A 12,672-nucleotide genomic window follows, 5' to 3' on the forward strand; every position below is an offset into this window, starting at 1 on the left:
TTCTGTTTTAATCCTATTTCTTTTTTATTAAGTTGTTCAGCTGACCTTGTGTGGTCTAAACAGATGACATCACTAAACTGATCTGCATGTAACATAGGATATAAAAATTTATCAAAGGGACTTCCTGTTTAAAATTTAAACAAATTATTTGTGACCTCACGGTTCACGTTAAAGTAACATAGCAAATATTGTCTTTGACTTATTTTCTCAGATGCTCACATTGAAATTGATGTCCATATTGAAAACATCACCTGTGCTACTTTAAAATGACATGAAATGAGTAAGGTGATGAATAGAATGGGACGTGATAAAAAATGATTAGGTTTGGATACAGGCAAACAGAATACGCTTGTGTGAGAGATATTGACAGCCAGAGGGCATGTGTGCTAGGGAGTGATGTTGTGGCAGATGTGTGAGCTGGACAATCACTGTTTGCCGTCTTTTATCTCGAGGCCACAACTCCCTCCCTGTGCAAACCTCCATTCACTCACACACACACAGGTGGAAGTATTTTTGTTAAGAACACAGTGGTCCTTTGGATATTAGAATATTGACAGCATCTCCTTCCCAGAAGCTTTTTTCTGGAGGTCTCTGGAGAAAGAAGGAACCCATACTTAGAGTTATTCACCGATGTTCTGCCCTCTGCCGACCTTTCTTGTCCCCTCCAGGCTCCTCAGGCTCACATGAACAATGACATGTCAAAGTCAATTAGGCCTTGATTGATTTTTTTCGCCCTGTGTTTGACTGATACACTTGTTCACTTTTTCTCTCAGTGAATGATATAATTGGGGATGTAATTGGATGGAATGAGGCATGCTCTGGGTTTTGTGTAAGGGAAAAAGAAGGTCAATGAATAACCTTGGTAGAGGCTTTTCTGAGTGGTGCTTTTGTGATCTATGATACTTTACCTTGTTGTACAGGTCAAAGGTGGAAAAAAGCACTACATTCCAATTAAACTGCATGAACATTATGAGTGGACCTCAGGGAAAAAATAAGGATTTCGTATATTTTATAATTGATTGATATTAATATTTAATTCTCTTTTTATTGTCAATTTCATTAAAACTACAGTTATTGATTGTGTTATGAGATCTACAGGAAGTTAAAGGGATACTTCACCCAAAATTGAAAATTCTTTCATCATTTTTTGTTCAAATCTGTATAAAATGTCCTTGTTCGGATGAACACCACGAAAGGTATTTGTAAGAATGCTTATAATCAGACAGATTTTGCCCCTATTGACTCTCATAGGAAAAAATGATTGTGACAGAAGTTCAGATGTTTTTATTTAAACTTTATCAACCCAAAAACAGTTTCGTTCAGCCACATAATAGAAGTGATTGTATATTTATTTATTGAGTGATAAAATATATTTATCTGTGTTCATCAGAACAAAGAAATTTATAGAGATTTGGAACAACTCGAAGGTGAGTAAATGATATAATTTTTATTTTTGGGTGAAGTGTCCCTTTGGGCTACAAAACTTTTGTTTGTTGTTGCCACTAAAACCACCTATAGATATCGAAATTTTATAATACTTCACCAATTTACTTTTTCAGTATCAATTTACCATTTCAGTATCACCCGCGTTGCCATGTAAACTAATAAAATGTCAAGAATCCAAGGGCATAAACAGCTCAATGCTTAGATGTAACTACATTGTGTAAATACATCAGCTCAAGCATAAGTGTACAATATATCTGTTTTTAATGTATGTGATTGTTTTTTACATAAAGGTATAGTTCACTCCAAAAAAATGATGTCATCAAATATACAAACCTGTATAATTATTTTGTTCTGCTAAACACAAAGGAAGAATGCTTGTAACAAACAGATCTCATCCCCCATGGAATCTCATTGTATGTGTTTCCCTCCAATGGCAGTAAATGGGAGATGAGATCGGTTTGCTAACTGACATTCTTCCAAATACCTTCCTTTGTGTTCATCATAAAAAATACATTTATACAGGTTTAAAACCATTTGAGGCTGAGTGAATGATGACTAGCATGGGAATCGAAAATCAATTAAAATTTGGAAACCGATCGGAAGTAAAAGGAATAGGAATCAGATACTTGAGATTAAAATTTGAATTCCTCTTATCAATTCCTGTGTGGATATTTTCAGAAAATGACACGTGTTGCGCGATCTGCTGATATCTCAATAAAAGGCCTTGAAAATGAACAATATCTCTACTATAGTAAGCATAGTTTAACAATAGTATTTACATTAAAAAGCAAAGGAACCTCAAATTAACCATAGTTTCATTATAGTTGCTACAGTTTAACCATGATGTAGTTCAGCTATGGTAATACAAATAGTAATAAATCAGAAAAATATGGTTCTATGTGTATTGTTATCTAAATGTTTTACTTCAACTGTGGAATCGAAACTGGGAATCGCTAAGAATCGAAATCAATAAGCAGAAGCGGAATTGATAAATCCAAACGATTCCCAACCCTAATGATGACAGAATTTGAATTTTTGGGTGAACTATACCTTTAATTGATCTACTTTACCTACATGTATGCTGTGTTCTTATCTGTGTGTTTGTATCTTCCAGACAAAGAACGCCGAAGGAGTTCATGTTCCTCTATCACATCAGCTCCTGCGAGTCATTGTGCGTGTGCTCCAGTACCGCATGCTGCTCACAGGTGAACACTGTGTGTCTGTGTTGGAGATAGTAGTGTCTAAGAAGCTGTACCTATTTACACTTTATAAGATTCACTTAAGAATGATTTTCCTTTCGTTCACATTCTTTCCAGATTACTTAAACAACCTCTCGCCGGATTCTAAAGAGTATGAAGACACACAAGGTATTGTTGTCTTATACAGTACATACTACATAATGATGGACATACGCTGTCTTTAAATTGTGAAGCCAGTAACTGTGTTAATGACTTCATTTTTGCATCAACAGCTGCATTGGTCATCGTATCAGAGGTTGCGGACCAGGTGAATGACAATCTGAAACACGGGGTGAGTATTCTCTGTGTGAGGGAGAGGGTTGTTGTATACATGATAAAAAAGGAGAGAGTGGAAATGACGTCACCAAATAAAGTATCCCAGGTGTTTGGAAACAAAGACAGCAGTGTGAAAAGGCCGGTCTGAATCAGTGAAACACAGAGGCATTCTTAAACACAAGCACACACATACAATGTCAAACTGACACAGAATCCCTCTATCTCTGCCACTGTTCATTTCTGAGGAGCCTTTTCGCTCCCTTGTTCATGTTCAAACACAAGAAGAGATTCAAATGTTCCTATTCTCCTTCTCTCTAATTTTTTCCGCTCTATTCACAGGAGAACCTGCTTCGTTTGGTCCACATTGACTACAGCGTGAGAGGGAAGAGAGACCTTCTTCAGCCTGGAAGGGTAAATTCAGTTTACAGTCGATTTTTTTTGTAGTGACGTGTTGCTAAGCTATAACATCACAATATCAATCCCTTAAAGTGAAACTCTCAACATAACCACTGTACAAAACAATAAGTACACTTCATTTTCATTTGATTGAATATGCTTAAGTGACGTTTAAGTATAAAGTCAACTTTATGTTGTAAGTACTGTATACTGATTTCAGTGCAGAGTACATTATACTTATATGTGTACAATTTCAATACTATTTGGCCCACTTTTTAAGTATACTTTGATGTATTGTTCACTTTTTCATTTGTATTTTGTCTGCAAAAATGCTGTTAAAATACACAGAGCTCATTGGATGTGTAGTCCATCCAGTTCAAGTTTATAGTCTTTTGTACTGCCTGTAAAACCTAAGAGTTTAGAAACTGTATAAATTAAAGAGTCAAGTGGCTAACACCCTCACTCATAACGTGTGTGTTTCAGGTGTTTGTTAAGGAGGGCACTCTGATGAAGGTCTCTCGTAAATGCCGACAGCCAAGACACCTCTTCCTGGTATCTTTTCACACTTTACTACTTTATTTACAAGTTTTATTTAGGCTTGTTGATCTTACGAATGGGTTGGCTTACATCTGGACCTTTTGACAAACACAGTTTCATACGCATTACAGTATTTTTTAAGGTTTAAATTCCTAGAGAGTACGCTATTACATACTGTACATGCACATTGTTTTAGACACTAAACATTCCAGCTGTGGCACAAGGCTACCTCCACCCCTCTACTTTCTTGTTTTCGAGGGTCCTGTTTCCCCTCAGGATGTCTGCTGTAGGTTATTGGAAGCTAGCTTCCTGTCTGTAGTGTACTGACAGCACACTACTGACAGAACAAGACCCAGAGAACAACAGATCAATACTGATATGCTACAACTGAAAAATAACACATACGACAACATATGAGCAGCTGGTTCTGTGTTAAATAAAGCAAAGTTCTATGCTTTAAAGGTCATAGTTGTATTGCTGAAAAGTATTATTATTAAGATTATTATTTATTAATATTCATATGATACTGTGCCGCCCCACTGTTATTATAAGGTATTACTAGTTTTTTTTTAAATGTCAGGACTCTGTACATTTTGTCCTGACATACGATTGTTTTCTCTAGCAAACATTTCCTTCACACACACCTATAGATCATTTGGTTGTCCAGATTCTAGACACTGTTGAGATTTTTTCATCTCTACCGCTGTCATACTCTCTGTCCTTTACTCTCAAACACTCCCTGAATTGATCAAATTTTGACTGATGCCGTTTTATGAGAACTTGTGACTTATGACATAGAGTCCAGTGCTGACTTGGTGTGATGTGAGGATGTCAAAGGGACCCCTAATAACGATGACTTTCACAGATCCCAATGTAATTTATGAAGTAATAAGTGAGTCGGCTCAAAAATATACATCCGACCAATCATCATTCACACGCAAATGCTCAAGGGTCTTTTCCTCCCATCAAAACCACCCATCACTATGGATACTGCCCTACAAAAAGTCACACAAATAACATAAATAAATATCTTTGAAGGACGGCTTCTAGATCAAAACACATGTTAGAAACACCGGGGACATGATTGCCACTGTCAAGGAAATCATATAAGGTTATTTTTAACATGTGATTTGCAGACCTGGATGTGTATGAATGTGTATGATGAATATAATTTTTTGGCTTTAAACCCCACATTTGAGATATGTTCAACTTATTTTCTTCATTGAAGTTATATGTTTAGAAGTGTTATTGTTTGTTTATAAATTATGGTTTTGGTAATGCATGCTCGTTTTGGATCAACAATCTTGATCAATCTGAGAAAAAAGTAATATCTTAGAAATGAATTGCATAGTAGGTACAGAGCTGCACATTTGTGGTAAAGTTTTAAGTTTTGGACTGTGTTCTGTAGCAACGTTTCTGAGCAACATGGAAGTCATAGTTGAGACTTGATTGATTTCTCTCCGATGTTTCTTCGAAGAGTTTTCTTAGGGGGTTAAAACAATGGATAAAGCAGAATTGATAGTGTATGGTAGTATTTTTATTTTCATTACCTTCTGAGCTGTTTCTGGGTTGTTGTGAATGTTAGTGTTGATGTTTTTGTTGTCCCTGTCCTACGGCCTCCACCCAAAAGCCTTTCTCAGGAGCGTCCGGCCTGAATTCCTGGACCCTGCCTATGAACTGCGGATGTTTGGGGCATGAACATTTCATGTCTGATGATGTCACCACTTTTGTTTGGAGCTATACGTGTCAAGCAAACACAATGGTGTTTATAGGGACTGGCAATGATATGAGAAAATAACAAGATGTTTTTTTTATCGGGCACAACCAATTGTTTAGAACGTGTGAATTGCTTTGTTGAGTGCTGAAGTGTACGTGATACATTTGTGGAGACATGTTTATGGAGGGAAAGGCAGAAATAGAACAGATTGTCAAAAGCTTATTCAAGCGTTTACTGCCCTCTTGTGGTGGACATTATGGAAATAACTTTTATGTTCGTAAAAATCAATCTGAGTTCATCTAAATGATGAATTCATCAATTCGTTATTAATTATCATCAGTAATGATTACAAACTGCATGAATGTTGTTTATAAACAGCATATTGGATATAAAAGAATATTGTATATAAAGCTTATCATAGTGTGTTTGTTTGTGTTGCAGATGAATGATGTGATGCTGTACACATATCCTCAGCAGGATGGTAAATACAGATTAAAGAACACACTCACTTTAAGTGGGATGAAGGTAAGGCTGATTTAAAAAACTGATACAAGTTTTTATAAGTGCTTGTGCGTTATTAATAGATGAATTGTTATTTGACAATTAATTGTACTGCATGTACATTATATATTTTCACAGGTGAGTAAACCTGTTATAGACAATGTGCTCAATACACTGAGGATAGAAGTCAGTGATGTTACCATCACACTCTCAGCGAGGTAGTCACATTTCCATGGTTTGCATGTGTCTGTACTTATATAATATAGTTACTTTACGCACTTTGTCTCTTTCTAACGCTCTCAATCTGTCTCTCATAGTTCTTTAGGAGAGAGAGAGGACTGGTTCCACACGCTGAGTCGGGCTATAGCGGATCACGCTGCTGGTCTCAACACCTTCAGCAGTTCTAGTGAGGTGTGAGAACATTGTCTTATACTGACACCATACTGTCCCACATAGTTTAAAACTACGTTCTTGTGTAGAATTATTTTAATTAAGAAAGTTAATTGATATTTTGACTGTACTGTCCATTCACAGGCGAGAGAGAAATTGTGGATGTCTCTCGGAGAGGCCGCACCTGTTCTAGTTCCTGTGTCCCATGTGATGATGTGCATGAACTGCACGTCTGACTTCAGTCTAACACTGCGACGACATCACTGCAATGCTTGTGGAAAGGTAAAACATTAATGCTTGTGGAGTAATATTCTATTTTATTCTATCAATTTTAGTTGTCAGAAATACATTTATACAGAATTTTGTATATGCTGTTATATAATATGCTCTACAATATCAATTTATATTTATTTAATAATAAATAGGCATGTTTTAGAAGTCAATTTATGCATCAGCCAGCTGAAAAGATTGGCGATTAATAGAGGTGTCAGCGCCCCCTTGTGTTTGGAGAGGGATTATATCATTCTAACTAACAGTGCATGATTTGTTTTTGAGTGAATTTTGGGATTATATGTTGGACGTAAAAAACATATTTTATTTTTTGAATATCTTGTTACTATGTTCAAATTTATGTCATGTGTAGCAGCTTCTCCAAATAGAAACCTATATTACCTGACTACTAATGGTTTTTATTTTTAGGTGGTGTGTCGTTCCTGTTCGCGAAACAGATATCCCCTTAAGTACCTGAAAGACAGGATGGCAAAAGTGTGTGACCACTGCTATACCGAGCTCAGAAAGAGAGGTATGTGGAACAACCAAAATGTACATATTTTATACTTTCCTGGTTAGAGACAGAACAGAACAGAATAGGTTGATTATGTGTATTATGTTTGTGTGTGCATGTAGGTGGTAATATTCCTGAAACATGTGAGAGCGCAAGTCCCCGCACACACAGGGCCAGCAGACCTCTGTCTGCTGTATTCCAGAGCCTCCAGCCCCCGAGTCTGTGGAGGAACAGAAAGAGCACCTCACCTCTCACACAGGTGGTACACATGCAAACGTCCATATGACCTCTCTCTCTGTTGAACCTTAACCTCTTTTGCTCATCTTATCCACCTTTGACCTCTATGAATTACTTAAAACGTACTGTATATCTCTGTTGTTTAGGTGTCTGTGGGTGCAGAAGGGTCCACGATGAGCGGCAGTCTGCAGAGACGCAAAAAGAGCAAAAGGAAGTGGAAGAGGCTGTGGTTCCTGCTCAAAGACAAGGTGCTCTACACCTTTAAAGCACGAGAGGTGAGGGGGCCAAGAGTCTCCCACACCCGCACAAACACTACATAATAAACACTTGTACATATGTAAATGTCCACACATGTAGATTACATTGCTTTCTTGTTAGCGCCATACAGGATTCCAATGGCCATGAACAACCTGACAATAAATGGGTATTTAAAGTAAAATGATGAACATTGTAAAGTTGTAGCCACTCTGACCATAACAAAATCAATATGTTTCTTAAGCATTTGCAGACTACTTAGTTATTTATTTTTGCTTGCCCTCGAGTGTACATTGATATCTCCCTGTCTCTCTCTTTTCTTGGTTTACAGGATAAAGTGGCATCTGAAAGTCTTCCTCTGCAGGGTTTTACTGTAAAGCAGTCTGAGCGATCCGAGGGAGAAGACACAGACAGTGTTTTCCAGCTTTATCATAAAAAAACACTCTATTACACTTTCAGAGCAGACGACCAACACACGGCACGCAGGTAAAATACTAATAAATATTTCTGTATCAGCTTTGGGTTTTTGTGGATTTAGTATTATTTTTGTAATAATACACTGTTTATTCAAATTTCCATAAAAATGAAATGACATTTATTTTGCAGGTGGGTAAATGCAATGGAGGAAGCCACAGTGTTATAGTATCTACATCTTTGCTCAGTTGGCAACGAGACACTGGGCAATGTTCTCATCTCTCCAGTACAATTTCAGACAGCTTAACCCATTACGGTCTTAAACACTTCAATTAAATCAGAGTTGACTGTGCCTGAGAAACCAGCACATTCACACAATGGATACCTTTTAAATCTTTATCTTCTTTTTGGTTGCTGAATTTTTGGACAGAGTTCTTGAAGCGTGCGTGGAGTCACACAAGGCTTGTTATGCTTGGCGTATTCCTCTTGCATACTGTTCATTGCCTCTTCTTCTTGACTTCAGACTAATTAAAAAAGTGCCAAATGTATTCAGTGCTGTTCAGTAAAGCATCAGTTTGCTCAGGTGTTGTGAATGACTGTTATAAATTCTTATTATTATTTGTGTGGACAAATAAAGGGAAATGTTCTTTTTTTAAACTGTAACTACGTTTCTATATGCAGATGTAATCCAGTACAGTCATTTATACACTAAAGCGGTGAAATAATGTAAAATATAAATTAACTCAAAGTGAGAGGCATTTTAACAGATTGAATCACGACAAGCCAACACAGTCTTGCTACAAAATATAATAATTGCTTTTAATTTATAACTATTTAGCATGACATATTCTACTACGTCAGATATTAAGAGTCATGTTTTATAGAAAATAACACCATGTGATATATATATAGATTCGGATTATCAGAACTGTACCCTAACTGAGTCGAGCTGTATATTTTACTCAAAATACTGTAACGATTCACATTGTAATGTATATAATTTGCTGCTAGAATAAGATATTTCTGTCATCTGCTGTGAGATTTTGTAGTTGTTTTACAGTGATAAAAAAACTGAAAAAAACTACTGTTATTGTTTTCTACAATATGCATTGGGCAATGATGCTGTGGTATTAGCCACCACTTTCGGCAAAAATGTAAAAAAACAGATTCAATTTCTTAATCGGATTTAAAGAAATCCTTATTACTTTGTTTACAGTAGTAACAATAGCTGCAGTTTTATGGTTACCATGGTAATCCGTGCCTTCTAATGTACTAGCATGAAGGGGCGTGCTTTCGAAGGACAAGTTGGGTGAAACCTCGATGCAAATCAGTATGCAAATGTTGTGAACATCGGTGTCGCATTAACCTTACATTAAAAATTACCAAGTGCCACATGCTTTATTTAGCCCTGCAGTGTAGGCTATTATAAGCCCACGATTTCCATCTATTTGTCTTAAGCTGTAAAACACTCTCACTTAATTCTTCATTAATTGCAGAATAACCAGACACCTGTTTATAATTTTGCCCAATAATGCAAATGCCACTTTTCAATTCAGATATGGTTTGTATTTGATCACAAGCTGGCATTGAATCGTCGATATCTCTTCTGTAAGTAAAGGCCTGAGTGATGTTCTAGTGTTGTATTGCATTTTGTGAGCTGGAGAGATCCTTAACGTAATTATAACTGCATTGTGTTGAGGTGAATTGTGTTGTATATTTCCATCACATTGGAAACCCTACTGTATATGACACACGTTCAACTGAGCCTATTCTCTTTATTTTTACATACAGTAGGTTGATGCTCTTTAAATGGCTATCACCATACATCCTTTAATATCAAGTTGATTCTTTTACTTGTCTTTGAATGTTAACTTTTAAAAAAGGTTTTCTATAAAACCGAAAAAGTTCCAGTGCTCATTTTCGTTCATTTGTACTCTAGTGCTGTAACAATTTTTCTGTGGGGTTAAACCTTTTTTTCCTGAATACATAATGAATTCATATGAAGGCCCTGCATACCAATGAAGGAAAATAAATATAAATGTACATAATTAAAGGGGGGGTGAGAATGCATTTCATCCATGTGCTTCATCCCTTTCTGACAGAATCACTCATGTACATGTTTCTTTCTTTTAAAAAATGTAAAAAGCTGTTTCATACTAGTAAAGATTTATAATAATATCGATTGACCTCATGTTCAACATTTTTAAAATAAGGCGTATGCTAGGCAGATATTAGGTGCTTGACAGAATGTCTCTGTTTGAGCTAAATGTCAGTAAATGAACATTATGTATATCTATATTTTACTCTTGAAAGTATTTTTCCAACTGTTAAGATACAGCCTGTAGAGGGCAGTACACACTTAATCAAAATACAACTGGGCATTTTCTTTTCTAAAGATGTATATATATATACATACAGCTTAACTACATATAATCATATATATTAGTGTTGCTAAATCAATTCATCTAGTTTAAATAAAGTTAAATGTATGAATTTAAATAGCCTATACATTCCACGTATTTCTTAAATAGTAACATGTAGACCGTGTGTAGTGTATTTTTATATACATATAAATATACACAACACACACAGCGTTATACACAATCGATCTTACAGCACTAATATATACAGTTATATACAGTTCAGGTTTATATATGTGTGTTTATATACACGCACACACACACACACACACACACACACACACACACACACACACACACACTAACCTTACTTGACTATTTTTATAGTACCTTATTCTTTATATAAATAATGAACTTCCAAGAAACAACAACAAATTCGGGCTATCAAACATATGGTGCTTATTCAACACGTGATGTTAAATGTTGATCCCCGATAGTATAGTGTCATTATCTCAGTAATCTTTCTTTGTGTAAGCTCTGTTATCAAACTGCAGCCTAGTAATGCGATATAACTAGGTTGAGATAATTAGCTTCATCAAAGTGGTCTGTGTCACTTCAGCCAACAGAGAGGTTGATTAACCAGGAGAATGCCTAAATAATTGATATGACAGAAAATAGAAACGGCACAACACATTTCATCCTATTTCTTTTCATTCTTTGAAATATTAATGATGCAGAGGTCCACTGTCCTATTGTAAGCTCCTGATAGAGCAACTGTTATATGAACGCTGATCTGGGAACAGATTTTCATACTTCAATGCCCTATTCGCTACATGAAAATGCAACAAAACCTGTTAGATCGGCTACAAAATGCTGTTTCAGTCCAAATACTCTCTACAGAAAGAAGGCCTCATCAGATTTACTAGGTCTTTCAGGCCAGGGCACAAAAAATACTGCTGTTAGACTGATAGTGTGGTAATTTTGTAAGAATTGTGGAAAAGGATTTAAAAGAAGGAAGGTAAGAGAGAAGTGGGACTGTTCTAGTTGCTACACTCCCTTGAGTAACCCTGACCCAATAATGCATTTAGTATGCATTTAAGCATTTAATAGCTTGAACGTTTATTTCAGAAGGGGGTGGACTTTACGTCTGTTAGCATATCAGGCAAAGCAGGTGTTCAAGTGGATGAAGAGTAGGTTTGTTCAGGTGAACACAACACAGACATGTGTGTTAAAAATCTGAATGCCATTTCTATTTAGATGTTTGGTACTGTTTATAGTTTTATTCATACCTTATAAAAACAGTCATATTTGTATTGCTATAATGCTAATTCTAAGATGAGCTAACAAACTACACAGGTGCTCCTTTGTTGTTCTGTCTCCTCAAGACCTCATGCACAATGAAAAAAAAAGAGTTCCTGGCTTTATTAGTTCAATGAATGAGCTTTACTTTCTATATCTAACAAAATAAATGTGTTATCATTTCCAAGTCTTCTGTCGTGTGCTTCTTTGTCCATTTGCCTGCTTGCAATGTATTTGAATAGTAAATGAACGTGTTTTGTTCGCAAACATTTAGAGGTGCACCTGTCGGCCTTACTCCTCCAAACCAGGTTAATGCATTACTGGAGATGATCACCATTCCTTTTCTGACGAGTTTCCGTAATACTCACCCTTGGCTATTGAAAATGTGCTATTTATGATATCTCTGGTTAAAGGGCAGAGTTCCAGGGCGCTATTGCTGAATCCATGAGGTCGCCGCCATTATCAAGCTTTATCAAGCCATGATCCTTCTTTTTGAGAGCACTGTTTTGACATTAACATTCTCCTCTTCTCTTTAAAAACAAGCATATCGAACACTGTACAAAATGTTCAAACCAGTTTATTATACTATGTACCAGTTATTTAAATGAAGTGGTGACTGCATAAAGAGAAATGTGTTCATGGCACATGCATTGAAATCCGTAGACCACTTAGTTTTATGTAACGTGTCTGCATTACATAACTAAAAGCTGCCCACTAGCAATTTCCTTCAGTGTCTGTCTATTGTCTAAACCGGAGTAGAAACTGAGAGACGGATTAAGGAATAGACAGGCAACAGTCGATAACCAGATGAATGTTTCTTTT

The 12,672-nt window shown here is 36.2% G+C and overlaps 1 protein-coding gene across 2 annotated transcripts in view; it reads left to right on the top strand.

The window, feature by feature from the left end:
• The window catches only part of fgd5a (FYVE, RhoGEF and PH domain containing 5a), a 31,260-nt gene extending 21,436 nt beyond the window's left edge, over nucleotides 1–9,824 (top strand). Inside the window, exons 8-21 of one of the 2 annotated variants that reach the window (XM_056734786.1) lie at nucleotides 2,561–2,651; nucleotides 2,763–2,813; nucleotides 2,918–2,976; nucleotides 3,300–3,371; nucleotides 3,840–3,908; nucleotides 6,052–6,135; nucleotides 6,250–6,329; nucleotides 6,429–6,522; nucleotides 6,646–6,783; nucleotides 7,201–7,303; nucleotides 7,408–7,544; nucleotides 7,669–7,797; nucleotides 8,109–8,263; nucleotides 8,384–9,824. In XM_056734786.1, the coding sequence (XP_056590764.1) occupies nucleotides 2,561–2,651; nucleotides 2,763–2,813; nucleotides 2,918–2,976; nucleotides 3,300–3,371; nucleotides 3,840–3,908; nucleotides 6,052–6,135; nucleotides 6,250–6,329; nucleotides 6,429–6,522; nucleotides 6,646–6,783; nucleotides 7,201–7,303; nucleotides 7,408–7,544; nucleotides 7,669–7,797; nucleotides 8,109–8,263; nucleotides 8,384–8,420 (1,299 nt within the window). In that variant the 3' untranslated portion in view covers nucleotides 8,421–9,824. The remainder of the gene's footprint in view (nucleotides 1–2,560; nucleotides 2,652–2,762; nucleotides 2,814–2,917; nucleotides 2,977–3,299; nucleotides 3,372–3,839; nucleotides 3,909–6,051; nucleotides 6,136–6,249; nucleotides 6,330–6,428; nucleotides 6,523–6,645; nucleotides 6,784–7,200; nucleotides 7,304–7,407; nucleotides 7,545–7,668; nucleotides 7,798–8,108; nucleotides 8,264–8,383) is intronic. The other variant, XM_056734787.1, reaches the window with a different exon arrangement.
• The last annotated feature ends 2,848 nt before the right edge of the window (nucleotides 9,825–12,672 follow it).

This window comes from Triplophysa dalaica, chromosome 21, assembly GCF_015846415.1.
Source record: "Triplophysa dalaica isolate WHDGS20190420 chromosome 21, ASM1584641v1, whole genome shotgun sequence".
Classification (NCBI taxonomy): Eukaryota; Metazoa; Chordata; class Actinopteri; order Cypriniformes; family Nemacheilidae; genus Triplophysa; species Triplophysa dalaica.